This window comes from Dermacentor silvarum, chromosome 4, assembly GCF_013339745.2.
Source record: "Dermacentor silvarum isolate Dsil-2018 chromosome 4, BIME_Dsil_1.4, whole genome shotgun sequence".
Lineage (NCBI taxonomy): Eukaryota > Metazoa > Arthropoda > Arachnida > Ixodida > Ixodidae > Dermacentor > Dermacentor silvarum.
In genome coordinates, this window is record NC_051157.2 from 139921346 (window position 1) to 139936356 (window position 15011).

Here is a 15011-nt window from a genome sequence, read left to right on the forward strand (position 1 = left end):
AGCAGCCACTGCCAATATATCAAACTTCAACCGGCTGCACCTGTGCGGCTCTACCGTGCAACCGCGTCGTGGGCAGGCACCCCCCCTGCAAAAAGATTATCCTGGCCTGCCCTGCAACGCTGTCACACAGCTATCGCCATTGTTTCGTTGTGTTGCTTTCCCACGTGTTGTCTTTGTTTTCACGTTATGGCCAATGTGAAGACAAAAAAGGTCATGAACTTGCAGAAGCTTTTCGCATCCAAAAGATGCACGATGATTGCGTTTCGAAGCCGTCTTATCTCTTTAACTCACCCAGCTTTCCGAAACCTTACTGGTTGGTGTCATTTTGCGAGTTTGGTATAACTGGGTTCAATTTTACAAATAGAAAGTGTGCAATATTTGATTCATACTTCAAGTTTAACTATTTTATATAATGTCAACTTCTGTTATTTTGACCCTGACGGGGCCAGTGAATTTGGTCGAATTGGCAGCTGCCTCAAAACCACCGCCTGACATGCCCCAACCGCCCCCACTGCAGTACTAGCAAGAGTACTTATATGTACCTGATTTTATGAAGCAAGAAACAGCTGGAAAAGCTCTGACGTGAGATTTTTCAGCGAAAGTGTCACCCAAATCTGCTCTGCGTTTATACACCCGATTATATGACAGCTGCACCAACTGGAGCACTTCTGGCACTAGTCACACCAGCAACTAATGAAAAATTCGATCCCTCAATTTATTTGATTATCCAATTGAACTAAACAAGGTGCAGAAAGAACCACCGATTCATTTGGCAGTACTCTGCCGATTTTAACACGCCTCCAAATGAAATGCGTGCGCACTTGCTATGTGTCCATAGTAATAAACCAACGTAGTGATAACATTAAAGCTCCTTAACAAAGTAGAAATGTAAGGCACACCTGATATTTCAAGGGAATAAAAATTGCAAGAATTAAATATGTGTTGCACAGTGGCAGCCAGTTTCCTCAAGTCAGCTTCGCCGTAATACAGTCGTGTTGTGCGGCAAAGCATACAAACGCCGCAAAGGTGGTTTTTGGCTTTCTTGGTGGAAAAAAAGAAGTTGCGGATTAGAATCGGGTAAATCCCGTAATCAGACAGTGCAAGTCGCCTTTATTACTTAAAATATTTTAGCGCAGGCCGAAGATAGGCAATTTCGATATAATATTATGTGTGTTCAATGCATTCACTATTCCCTGAGCTCTGCTGAGACAGACGCTGCCATAAGTGGGTCACCACTGGGGCCACCATATGGGTCTGGCACTTACAGGCTGACTGGTCCAGTGCAAATAATTGAACTTGGAGGCCGCCATGTTGGATATTCCGCTCGCTTAGCCAGGCTTCCAGTGGCCCGCTCTATAGCCTCCAAGATTTGGAGCCGCATGCTTTCAATAGAGGGCACGCCATCCTCTGGTCTCGGAGGCCATGCCGCACTTCCTTAGGTGACAAAACGCTCCATGGGATGGCACTTTCTTTTTTCAGTCAGCACTATATATATATATATATATGCACACACACACACGTATATACAGACGACCGACACGGTCGTCTTTGAGGTGTATATATATATATATATATTTTTTTTTATGGCAATGTGAGAACTGTTAAAAGCCGTGACAAGCAACTGGAGAGCTTTAGAAATGACTCGGCAAAAACTACTAGCCTGAATCTTTTTGTAGCAAGAGAAATTGGTTCGTCTGCACAGTACACTGTACTGCATCACATGTGCTACAGTCAAACTTTGTTATAATGATGTTGCATTGGGCATAAGAATACTTTTGTTATATCTTATAATTGTTATAAGGGTATAGTTGTGATACACTAATATCACCGAGAAAATTTAGATGTTTACTTTGTATCTGTGTTCATTATAGAGAGGTTCAACTGTAGTACTTTGTGGTGTGTTTTCACGCATTCCATTGGACTGCCCTAATCTGATCGCTGTTTCCACAAGCAATAATTTTTTCTTTCTTGCCTCCTTACAGCCATAACCTTGATGCAACTGCTGAAAGCGTGGGTAAGTGCTTTGCCTACCTGTTCTAACAATGCTATTCAGAATACATCAGGCATGCATCATGGTTTCAATTGCACTTCTGTGAACATGCGCGTTTGTGCTGAGAAACAAGCAAACATTATAATTGCATATTTGACATAGACATCCAGCCCTAAGCAGTCATTGTTCTTGAGAATATTTGCTCGGGACCTGTTTGCTACATGTCCTAGTTTGTAAAAGGCACAATTGTAGATGTAATATGTGCAAAGGCAAGACATAAGTGTTTTAATTTGTGCAAACCTAAAGGTTGGCCAAAATATTTGGTTTGGCTTACTTGTACAGCTTGATGCACAAAGTGGCCTTAACAATGGATGTTTGAATAATGAAATTCGTTAATTGAATCAAATACCGAGTATATGTTTGCTTCTGAAAGTTGAGAGACTGAGACGAAAGGTAGTGAAAAATTCATTTTATCTTCTTGATGCGATCCCATTTCCTACGATTTCCCAGCACCAACGCGCGTCTTTTTAGCGCGGCCGTGGCCGTGCATGGCTGAGCGCACATCCAGCCCACATGGCCTGTTTTAAAGGTAATCTGCCATGTGTGCAGAGAGTGGCATCATGTGCGCTTCCTTCTCGCACGTTTAGTACTGGAGGTTGCATAATCTCGATTTTCAGTGACACTTTAAACCGAGTGGCAGATGCATTCGCTTCCCGCTCCCGCCAGTTTTCACGATAGCGTCGTAGATAGGCCGGAGATGGGCGTTTTCAAAGGGAGATGTGTGTTCGACACATTCACCGTACCCTTATCACCACCGTGAAAGATGCTGCCACTGTTGTCGCCACTGGGGTCACCATTGGGTCAGGCGTATGTGTGCTGACCAGCCAAATTCGAATTATCTGGCAAAGGCGAGCGTCAGGATCTAAATAAATGAAGTTTAGACCCATAGAAATGTATAGGTGCCAGTCGGGATTGAATTCACTGTAAAATTCGTTTAATCCGGTGTCAAATTAACGGAAGTCTCCTGAACCTTGATAACTTGAGGTACTCGTTTAGTTATGAAGGTTGATGACTCGTGAGATGGAACTGGCAGTTTTTCAGCTGTGCCAAGTGTGTTGTCGTTGTAGTTTGATTGTTGCATTCTATGTTGTAGAGGCAGAGTCATCTCAGGCTTCCCAGCCTGAACAGCAGGGCTCCACTGAAGATCAGATGAGCTCACCAAAGGTTAGTCGTTTCGCTTACAAAAAACGCTCTTCTGCACATCTGTTTTTTGCACCATGACAGCTTAACAAACTTGCAGGACAGGCACAAAGCTATGACAGCATTTACAGTTGCAGTGACTAAGGATGGGCGAATAGTGAATTTGAGGTTCGAAGCGAATTCAAAGCGAATAGTGATTTGGTCGAATAATTTCGAATCGAATAGTTCGAATAGTATACATCACATATTACAGTGAAACCTAGTTAATTCTAATTTCACGGGACCGAAAAAAATGTCCGAAATAAGCAAATGCCGAAATATCAGGGTATCCAGAAAACAATAAGCAAATGCTTACTACGTCAGCGCAATTTTATTAGTGTAATGGATGAGCAAATCCTTTTGCTATTTTGCATAAAAGCAGTGTGGAAGCTGCAATTCTCGTCATCTCGTGACTGATCGGCTCTCGCAGTGGCAATCAAGGCCACGCGACTTCCTTCGCAGCACGACCGCGGCGCGCGCCATCATTTGCGACACGCATTGCACTACTGCGCGCACATCTCAATTATTTTTTCGCTAGTAAGCTGACTGCCACAGATCGCACGTCCATCGCGATGTAGCCAGTGCTCTTCATCCTCGACAGCTTTGCACCGAGTCAAACAGAAACAACTGTTTGTCGCAATCATGGCCGCTATAGACGCAATTATGAACGGCGACTTTGCGGTGCTTAAAGGGATACGGACACAAAATCTGAAAATTTTACGAAAATGCTGCAAAGGAATCCTCAGTGTGGGATTACGCCGAAAAGAAGTAGTCACTTAGCTAATTTTTGAGCCGATGGCTTTATTTTTGGCGTTTTTGTGAGCGCGTGCCTCGCCGCCCGACCCGCGGGAGTTGGAAGGCGTGACGTCACGACACCCTCGTTGGATAGCCAGCCGGCTGGCCGCGGTCATTCGAAGCGCGCCGACGCCGCCATCGCGAGCATGTATTCGAGTTCTGATGCCTCTACCAGCGATGAGTACACGTCTGAAGACGAGGACCATTCCAACTTGGCAAGAAATATTACCGCTTACGGCTAGAGCCTTCCACGTAAAGCGACGAAGAAGAACAGGCGGCCGTGGAAGTGCCGGTCAGGTTTTCGCGAACCGTAGCGTGAAGATTTCGCTCTGCACCAGACACTTATGCAAGAATTATTTGTCATTTCCTCTGTAAACTTGCTTTTTCTAGAGCGCACGCAGGCGAGGCAGCTGCTGGGTACTTCAGCACTGCGTGGATGACTGAATAGTAGTTTGTCGTCAGTGTGAGCAACTGCAGTGAGGTATCAGTACCTCCGAGACTCTCACGTCCACTTCGCCAGCCGACCAACAGATGGCAGCACCTGTCTGGTGTTCTGCCCAGTTTTTTCTGCTTTTAGTCTGTGGAGAAGCGGAGCTGTGTGTGTGTCTGATCTCCCGAGTCGCGCTCGCTAGCTAATTGTATTGTTTCACTACGCTTTGCCAACATTTTAATGACATTACTGCCTTCGTGCCCAGCCTCAGGCATCTCGCCCCAGCCTCGCCCTCACACTGCACAAGAAGGCTGCAAGTGAACGAAAAAAGCACCGACGTCTTTTCCCCTCCTCTTTTCCAACGCGCCGCTGATCATTTCTGCCTTACGTTTTCTTGAGAAGACCAATGGCACAGCATCAGGCATGCCTTTTGAGTGGCATGCCGAGGCTTTTCAGCACAGCCGGGCTGGTCACATAATCATCGTCGACAAAGTGGTCCGCGCAAATGAAGTCATTTTTTAGAGGTCTCCAGGCTGGGCGTGATGGCTGACAGGCAGGTATCCAAAGTTTACGCACCTTCTCGTCTCTGGGACACGTGTGCGACGGCGTGTTGTGACCGGCGATGCTGTTATAACAGCAATGTCTAGGCATTTCCTTCCGCCGCGACGAACGCGTCAATACCGAGCGACGACCGCGGGAAGGCGCATGTAAGACGCACCACGTACGTAGAGCGCCGACGGGGATAATGTTTCAGACCGACCACGTGTGAAGATCGCCGAAAGGGTTTAAACAAACGCTACAAGGAACCGACACCCCCGGAAACACTGCGACGACTGTGTCAGACTTTTGCCGCGCACGCGCGGGTGGGTGTTATGACGTCAAATTTCAGCTTCTGCCGGCGACCGCTTAGAGGCCAGATGCAACAGAAAATCGCAAAAGAAAGGTGCTTCTCGTTCTTTTTTTCAAAGCAGCTTGTTGTATTTGTCATTTTCAACAGTTCAACTTTTTTTCCGACGCAAAAAACCACCCGCCAACTTTTGTGTCTGTATCCCTTTAAGGCACGCGGCTGACGCACGCACCGAGTCAGAACGAAACTATCGTTCGCTGCAACAACTGCAGACGAAATCGCGGTCGCTATCTATGCGATCATGGATGGCCACCACACTGTTTTTTAGGCACCCGGCCAACGTGCGTATTGAGTCAAAACGAAACTACTTTTTGCCGCAACCGCTGCGGAAGAAACCGTGGCAGTTATCGCACAATCATGGATGGCAACAATGAAATTCCGCGGCCAACGCATTATTATGCGTGGCGGTAAACGTAATAAAGGCACGAAGCGTTCCGACGTTGCTGTCATTCGCGTACGATTTCCGCTGATGACTATTTCGATGCGGACTCCGCCGCTTCGTTTCGGTTGTACGCTAGCGCCGTTTCTGCTATTTTGCGTCGCACATTTCCGGCTCTTTAATGCAAAAACGTAAAGCCTTCGAGATTTATGGTTGATGTATGGCAGCCATGCCGTGAAGCATAGCCTCCGAGATTTGTACCGGCCGTCCGTGGCTTCTGGCTGCCTATTCGGAAGCGCCCGAATAATTCGAAAATATTGAATACCTGAATTTGAATCGAAGCGAATAACGAATATAGAATTATTCGATCGAATATTCGACAATACCGAATATTCGCCCATCCCTAGCAGTGACACATCGAAAGGATTGAATGCCAAATTTTTATTGCCAGTGCAGTTTGGTCTTTCCTCAAATCTAATGCGCTTGTCAATTATTTAATAAATTTTTCCTCAAAAAAAAAGTATCCATTAGGATTGTGCAAGTAGGGTAATTAACTCTTATCTTTTGCTCAGTAATGTTGTCCACGTTGTTAAAGCCCACTGTAAACTGCCATCAAGTCCATATGATGTGTCGCCCAAACCATATATGGAACCAGCACTAACCAAGAAGCCTCGCAGCAGTTTGAGTGTGCAACTAAAATATGCTGATGCCATCCGATAGGGATGCTACCAGAGTGACAGATCTTCTTTGTCGTTAACAGGCACAAGTTTGTATGAACGCTTGTAAATGCTCGACGCATCCAGCTGCACGTTCAAAAGAGTGTGTGCATTCCTACATTCTTGCACACGTTGGCCCATTCGTGTCAGACGCTGAAAGCGTGCATCAGGATGGATGAGCAGTAAATTTGCCGATGTGAGGTCGCAGCACGTCCTTCTGAAATGAAAACTGTTTCCTCCACCCGCTAGGCTGTGTGTTATGGCGCTTATGCTGATGCAGTTTCTGCTCTGGTTGTCCGTTGTCATCAGTGGACCTGCTTCTCATCTCGCAGATGGAGGCAGATCTGTCCAGTGACCGTTCAAGCCAGTTCCATACTGCCTCGGAAAGTGAAAGCGAAGAGTCCGTCACTGACCTACAGGACAACCCTTTAGAGCCTGTCCCAGCATCTTCGACACCAAAGTGCCCTCCCGCTTCACAGCCTGAGGCCACTACTGGCCTGCATGCAGATGGTGGCAAGGCACCGGTGAGCACATTGCGAGCCTTCCTCGGAGGAGGCTCTTGTAGTATTTGATTTCTGACCACAGGCCAAGGTAGACGGGAGCCCTTACTTTCCCAATAAAAAAAAAAAGTACACAAAAGTCTTGTAAATAGGGGGGGGGTAACCAGCTTTGTAAAGCAGCACATTGGATGGCAGATGTATGTATCTGATATTTTAGGTGAATCTAAGGGGTGGGCATAGAAAAAAATAACCCATTAGCTATTACTGTAACAGAATGCAAACACAGGGGCTGCATAGTACTTTGGAACCTCAATTACCGTATTTACTCGATTGTAACGCAGGAATCCAGGAATTTGTTATATAGAGGTTTGTTATAAGCAGGTTTAACTGTATAATGCGGCTTCCGCGGGAAAATGTCGCCGACAAGGGCGGCAGCGAGCACGCTTCTCAACAAGGTGCGTGCTCCCGGCAGGTGTATGCATTATTCAATGCAATCAAACTCTCGTTAATTCGGACTTATTTGGCCGCACATCGGTTAATTCAGACTGCTTTCTGAGCTTTGTGAGCGAGGAGCGCCGCTAATGTGCGACGCAAAAGCGCAAGAGCGGCGCTAGCGTCCAACCCAAATGAAGCGGCGGAGTCCGCATCGCCACAGCCATCAGTTGAAATCGTACGTCGATGACAGCAATGCCGGAACGCTTCGAGCCTATTTGTGTCTTTAAAGCCCGTATTCTTGCGTTTACCGCCGCGCATAACTCTGCGTTGGCCGCGGGCTTTCGTAACTGCGTAGTCGTCATGGCCGATCGCGTCTATAGCGGCCGCGGTTTTCTCCGCAGTGGTTGCGGCGAACAGTAAGTTTCGTTTTTACTCGGTACGCGCGGCGGCCGCGTGCCTAAAGAACTGCGTAGTCGCCATCGATGATCACATAGATAACGACCACAGTTTCGACTGCAGTTGTTGCAGCGAATGGCAGTTAATTCGTCCAGACTCCCTGCGTGCGTCGGGCGCATGCCTTCAGCACCGCAAAGTCGCCGTTCATAATCGCGTCGATAGCGGTCACGGTTTTTTCCGCAGCGGTTGCGGCAAACACTTGTTTCGTTTTGACTCGGTGCAAAGCTGTCGAGCTTGAAGAGCACCGGCTACATCGCGATTATGTTTGCGCCAGCTCACAGGAGAAAACGTAATCGCGATGTGCGCCCGTTAGTACAAAGCGTGTCTACATGCTTGGTCTACGTTTTCAATGGAGCTGAGAGCCCATGTTTTCAGTGGAGCTGAGAAACTAAGTTGGTTCTATTAACATTGGCCGTGGCTGCGCGGCTGTAAGCGCGACTGAGCGCATATGCAGCCGTGCACCCTGCTTTAAAGGTAATCTGCCGCGTGTGAAAAGAGTGGGCGTGCCGAGATGGGCATGGCATCATGTAAGCTGTGTTCCCGCGCGTTTAGTATTGGAGGTTGCTTAATCTCGAGTTTCGGTGACCGGTTGGAGCGAGAGGCCGACAAAGCATTCACTCCCCACTGCTGGCGCTTTTCTTGAAAGCGTCGTCTCAGTGCAGGCGACGCTATCAGTTGCGGGGGCGTAGTGCATGCGGAAGCATGGCTGGCTTCACTTAATTCGTACCATGGAGGAAAGAAACAAAACAGGAGAGGCCGTGACGTCACGTTTTTGAAGCCGAAAGTGCAGCCATGTTGGTGTGCCATCTCCCTTTGTGCCTCCAATCAGGTGTTCTGCAGCTCGCCGGAGCAGATGTGCGCGAACTTTGAAGTTGCATTGTTACTAGCCGCCGGAAATGTGTGCTGCCGACGCGCGTCAAAGACAAAGCCTACGAAACTTCTGTAGCAGTTTTAGTGAAGCAGACGCGCTCCTGTGTTTTTTTCGTGGCACATTGAAGAAGACTATGAAGACCTGCGCCGTGATTGCTTGAGTGTATCAGTTGCTGGCTGACACATTCACAGATCCAAAACACAACTTTCAAGCTTACACACCACACTCCAAAGTCAGCTTTTCTCGCGAACGAAAGGTGCTGCGAGAAAGACACTGGTGAAAAAATCTTCTCACTTTTCAGAGACCGAGAGCAGCAGCGAAAGCTTCAGGATTGCGGTTGCTATGGCAACGTTAACATTTGGGTACCCGTACGAGTGCTCTTTTGCGAAAAACAGCACGTGACTTCCGCCACGCCTTCTCCAATACGTCCGTGCTGGCCGGGGCCTCACCTAGGTTTCCTTCCTCCATGATTCGTACCACCGATGTGAAGATATTGTCGACGGGGCGTGCAACCATATCATTCGTCGCCGACTCCCAAATTCATCAAAATGAATTGTTTTTTCACTCAAGCTTGCTTTTTTCGATTGCTCGACAATTGGGAAAATTCTGTGCAAGAAAAATTGATCGATGACTGCACTTATTTGCATAAAAGGTCAAATTTCAATACAGCAAAATTTAAATATAACAAAGCAAATTGCCGATATTACCGACTTCGTTATATCGAGGTTTAACTGTACTCGTTTTGTCCCAAGGTTGTACTTTCTTTCTTGCATTTGCGTTCCGTAAACAGCGTTACTTCTACACTGAGTTTCTACTGGAATGCAAAATTTGTGTGGCACAAAATCTTCGAAATATTGATGTCTCAAACAATCGAACGTTCAGAATGTTTCAAAATATGTGCAATAATTATAATTGGTATAATCCTTTTTTTTTTTAAGTGCATGTTTTTAAAAGCTTGTGCCTTTATCTTTTTGTTCTGGCCGCCCTAAAATTGATCTCGCATTGTTACAACTGCTCGACGGCTCCTAGGTGGCTTCACAGCTGCATCTCGTTTGTGGCTTTTCTACAAACTTCTGGTTTTGCTTTTCAGGTGCTGGATGCTAGTCCGACTGCAGGCTCTTCCCCCCCTGGGCACAAGGGACTGCTGCCAGCATTCCTAATCCAGGAGACTGCAAGGCGCTTGCATGGGCCAGCGGGGCATGACACCACACTTGCTGGTGAGCACCTGAGATGTCGCATAAACTGTGGTGCAGTGCTGGTTTAGGATTCGTGGTCCATGCGGAATGTAGACCATGGAATAAAGGGTGTTTATTAGGGGTGTGCGAATACTCGAATGCAGTCGACTTCCATTAATGCGATCCTGACGGGACTGTTGAAACTGGTTGAATTAAACAAAAAGAAAAAATGCCGAAGCACGCCATCGATTCACTTGTCAGTATTTGTCTTTAAAGTTAGTTTCGCCGCAATACAGCCGTGTTATACGGTGAAGCATACGAAACAGGGAAAGGTGCCACTGTTACAGGATAAAGCAAGTGTTTTTTAATATACACAAGCACGTCTCCATCACAGTATGAGCACCAAGATGCCTCATAAGTTTATTGGCACACCTTCAGTGTTTTGGATAGACGACCACTCTTTTGTTAGCTTTAAATGTCCACTTGACAGTCAGAGATTTTTCATCAAATTGCCTTCCCTGTCACCAGCTTTCCCGAGGCACAGACGGTTTTTTCACCGCTTCTCGTTACACTGTGGGAACGTGTACTCGGCCCCGTTAACGGTCTCATATACGAGATACGCACGGAGGATATATAAAGGCACAATAAAATGTTCACAGGCTTTCCTGCATTTTTTCTTTCTTTCTTTTTTTTTTAATCTATTTTTATTCTTACACTGATAAAGTGATGTTTTCCAAGTGGTTTCCGGTAGTCTGAAGGTGCGTTGAAGTTGAACAGAAATAGTCTTATGCTAGCCTAACATCATTTCTACGTTAGCTTTCTACTTAGGCGCATATAAAGTGGGTGCGCACTTGATTGAATTGAGCGAATACTACCAAATGAATCGGTTGTGTTTTGGCGTGTTTTTCTGCGTCTTGTTTAATTCGACCCACTGGAGAATTCAGGCAAATTCGTTGGCCACGTCAGGGTCAAATTAACTGAAGCCTGCTGTACTTTCACTGCCTTGCAGTGTGCCGTTGTTTTATCTTTTTGCTGCATGACAGCTTTCTAATTCGTACATCATAATGAGCATGAAGAACATTGTCTTGGTTTTGTGATTGAAGGTCATGCGCACTAGTTTGCTGTTAGTTTAGACAGAATAATAAGCGAGTTTAATGTTGTTTGAAACCGTCTTCTAGGATCACCCAGGCCAGCTGATGCGGCAGCACCATCCCAGATGGCAGCGGCAGCCTTGCCATCAAGTCCTGCAAAGAGTGTGAGCAACCCTACCAGCTTTAATTTTGCTTCGTTTGTTCTAGTGTTGAGCTTGTTCTTTTTTTTTTTTTTTCCTACAGGAGCTATCCTAATACATTAGTACAGTAATACTACAGTGAAATCCCGATAATTCGAAATCTTATCATTAGAATTGATGGATAATTTCGAACGGCACTGTTGGTCCCGGAAAAGTCCTAGGTATTGGAATAGAGAAAAAACTCCTGAGAATTCGAATTCTAAAGCCCACGCATTGGTTGTTTCAAACAAAATTCCCCACTCCCATGGACCGCTTTTCGGACTAACCCAAGCCAGAAGCGAAGGTTCGATGCGTCGCTAGCTAGCTACCTTAATGTTGCATGCCGTGAAAATGACGAGGAAAACGCATGAGAAGCCAAGACAGATTGGAGCAAGCACAGCGGCGCGCACCCTCCTTTCCCATCCATTTTTTAAGAGTAGCAGGAAGGAGACCTTAGGAAGGAAGGAGATCACGTTGCCATGGCCTCTCCTACGGTGTAACCGCCATGAACACCTTTTGCCGTGACCGCAGATCTGTAATGCATTAATCTAAGCCACCATTGCTGCTATTTTGATCCGCTGACAGCCATAGTCACCACCACGGCAATGCTAGGCTTTGCAGCTTCGTTTGCTACCAAGCTCCTTGCTGTTCGCGGCTGTGTTTGGCATTGTAACAATTTGTTGCTGTCAGCAATGGTGCCAACTGCACCTTTGTAATCCTCGCCCATGGCTTCAAAGCACTGAAAGCAAAACACGTTGCATAATGCCAGTTTCTAAAACTCAGCTTCGTCGCAATACAGATGTGTTACGTGGTACCAAGAGTGGAAAGGGGCCACCATCGCAGGATACAGGATGTTTCTTTTTTGAATTATATGTACAATCATACACCCGCAGTCTCCTGTTACAGTATGAGCACCGATACGCCTAATAAGTGTGCTGCTGGCAAGTCTTCAGAGTTATTCTAGACATGCCTATGGCGATTTGGGCTCTTGTGGGCAGTAAAGTACAGTGCAGTCCACTTATAACGATACCCCATATACAGTAAAATCTCGTTACAATGAACTTCGCGGGACCGCCAAATTTAATTAGTTAATTTGAATTATCGTAGTACTGAAAAATCAATATTTCCATGTCGGTAATGTAACACAACAACGAAAATTACATACCTTTGCAGCAGATGCTCGTAACGTACGTAAATAATAAACGAGAACGCTGGGCACAGTTTAACTACAATTTATTGCTTGAAGAAGTCTGTAATCTTCTTCTGCCGAGTAGACAGCAAGCGCTGCAGGACGAACGCCTCCACATGCTCGACCTTCCTCTGAACGTCATCTGGGACATCTTTACAGCGCCCGAGGTGATCGCGTCCTTTCTAGAAAAACTAAAACATCCGAGCTGGAAACACTTTGTTCCTCTTTGTGTGTTGATTCAGTGTCAGCATCGTCTTCGTCACTACTACAATCTTCTTGCTCTAGCACTCTATTCACAATGTCTTCGTTGGTGAGCTCCAGCGGATGTAGCCGCCACGCTGTCGCTGTCAATGTAATCATCGAAGGTCACCGCGGTGTCGACGGGGAGCTTCTCGGTAAGCTCATCCCAAAGTTCTTGGTTGAGCTCCTGTGTGTCCTCGCAGTCTTGTGGCGTAGGTGAAGCCTTTAAAAGGCCTGCCTTTCACCAGCAGTTGCTGATCGTGCTTGCCTTCACGTTCCACCACGACCATGTCAGCATTTCTGCAGCTTGACGTATGTTAACCTGTGTGGGCAGCTTCAGTCGAATATTGATCAGGAGGCGCTGCACAAGACGCTTCCAAAATTCGGTCCTCACACATCTGATGATGCCCTGGTCCAAAGGTTGGAGCAAAGAAGTGCAATTCGGGGGCATATATTCAAGCTTTACATTGCTCAATCGCACGTTCACGATATGCGCCGAGCAATTGTCAACGATGAGAATTTTTCTGTCTTTCTTCTTCATTGTGTCGTCGAGCTGCAGCAGCCACTGAGTGAACAATTCTCGCGTCATCCCCGCTTTTTTGTTGGCTCGGTAGTCGCTAGGCAATGAGACGTTTTTCAAGCAGCGCGGCTTGGCAGATTTGCCAATAACTAGCGGCTTGAGTTTTTCCGTGCCAGTGGAGTTGCAGCAGAACAGAACCGATACGTGGAGACGCGATTTCTTTCCGCCCTTACACTTGTCACCCTTGAAGTTCATTGTTTTATCTGGCAACAACTGATAAAAGAACGCAGTTTCATCTCCGTTGAAAACGTCGTCTGGAGAGAGACTCGACAATCTCTTGAAAGCGCTCGTTCTGCCAGGCAACCGCACTCTCAGCATCTGCTGCCTTTTCTTCGCCACAAGCAACTTGCCACGTAATGCCATTCCTTTGCCGGAAGCGGTAAAGCCATCCGGCACTTCCATCGAAACCGGAGATGTCTAAAGCGGCCGGGAACTGTAGCGCCTTCTCTTGAATAATCGGGCCTGACAAGGGCACATCGTTTTGTCTGGCATTCCTTAAACCACGTGAGGACGGCGTCGTCGACGTTCTGGTAGTTTCCAAGCCACAAGCGTTTTCTTGAGGTAGCCAGCTGTGACTCTCGATGCAATTTCATGATCTTTTCCCGATCCTTAAGCATCGTTGCCATTGTTGACGGGGGAATATCACGCTCCCTGCACAAGTCCACTTGTGCTTTCTTCCAGCATTCAGCTGCGTCAAAATGTCCACTTTTTCTTGGAGCGTAAACTGGCGTCGCTTCTTTTTAATGCGGGGGCCAGCAGAACTCATTGTCAGCAAAGCGACCACACAACACAATCACAGCACCGATAACTTCGAAACTCCTGCCGATCACTGTCAACGTGGTGACGCTCGGCCTACGGCGTAGTAAGAGAGTCCCGAACATCACCATACGCGACGCTCACGCTGATGCCGATGCTGCTGGGGCTGTACCCGTTGAAACGGGTTCCCCAGCGCATGGCTGCTGCTGCTGCGGATGATGATGATAGGTGTAAGCCTCAGGGATACGGTACCGAAACTTCAATGGAACTTCGTAATACTGAAGCATCTTGGGATTAAATTACATAATTTATTCTGAAATATTCGGAAATCTGAAATTCGTAGTACTTAATGTTTTTTACATTGAAAATATAGGCATTCTGGCAGGGATTTAAAAAAAATCGTAAATCTGAAAAGTTCGTTAATGTGGTGTTCGTAGTAACGAGATTTTACTGTAGCGATATACAGGGTGATCACCTCTGCAGTTGGGGTATATGGCGAGGGGAACACAAAGTGAGATGATAATTATCGCTGTTAGCTGTGCAATTAACAAATTAAATAATGAACGTTTGACTGTCTGCAGTAAGCAGGCATGTTTGTATTGAAAAGTTAGGGGCAGTTGTGTTTCTACAGAGTTCCACTTGGCTGAATTCTTCTAGTGCATCCGTGCTTTAAGATATCGAACTGCGAAGTTTAATTGCTTGTTCGCATGATTGGGGCGACATACCAACTTGTGTTGTAATGTAAAATTCACATATATTCAATAATACAGTCGAACCCATTTATAATGAGCTCGATAGTTCCGCGAAAAGTGGTCGTTACATCAGAAGTTTGTTATCTATGGACTTGCCCTTAAATATGCATAAAGATTAACTGCACGTAAGCTGAGGTCAGCAGTTACAATTCAGCAGCTCTTTGGACCAATTACCAAATTTTCAGTGGCATTTTTGTTCCCAGTGTGTTCCCACACCTAGCTGCAAACTTCCGTTAGAAGCATCCATCTAAAGAACGAAGTTCGGCGTCGTGTAGCTCTTTCGAAACGGCGCCCCGTTCTGATCACCTGTCATTTCGAAACTGTAAGCGCT

General features: G+C 46.5%; 2 protein-coding genes across 2 annotated transcripts in view; one reads left to right on the top strand and one right to left on the bottom strand.

Annotated features, from left to right (window-relative positions):
* Positions 1–15011, top strand: part of LOC119450677 (protein ELYS-like) — a 128883-nt gene that overhangs the window by 103877 nt on the left and 9995 nt on the right. The window contains 5 exon segments of the mRNA XM_049666127.1: positions 1983–2014; positions 3144–3214; positions 6789–6980; positions 9809–9935; positions 11072–11148. Of these exon segments, the coding sequence (XP_049522084.1) occupies positions 1983–2014; positions 3144–3214; positions 6789–6980; positions 9809–9935; positions 11072–11148 (499 nt within the window).
* LOC125944792 (tigger transposable element-derived protein 6-like) lies at positions 12380–14247 on the bottom strand. The gene is made up of 2 exons (XM_049666133.1): positions 12861–14247; positions 12380–12830 (listed from the first exon to the last, which is right to left on the bottom strand). Exons 1-2 carry the CDS (start codon positions 13572–13574, stop codon positions 12642–12644), a joined length of 903 nt encoding a protein of 300 aa, XP_049522090.1. The 5' UTR covers positions 13575–14247; the 3' UTR covers positions 12380–12641.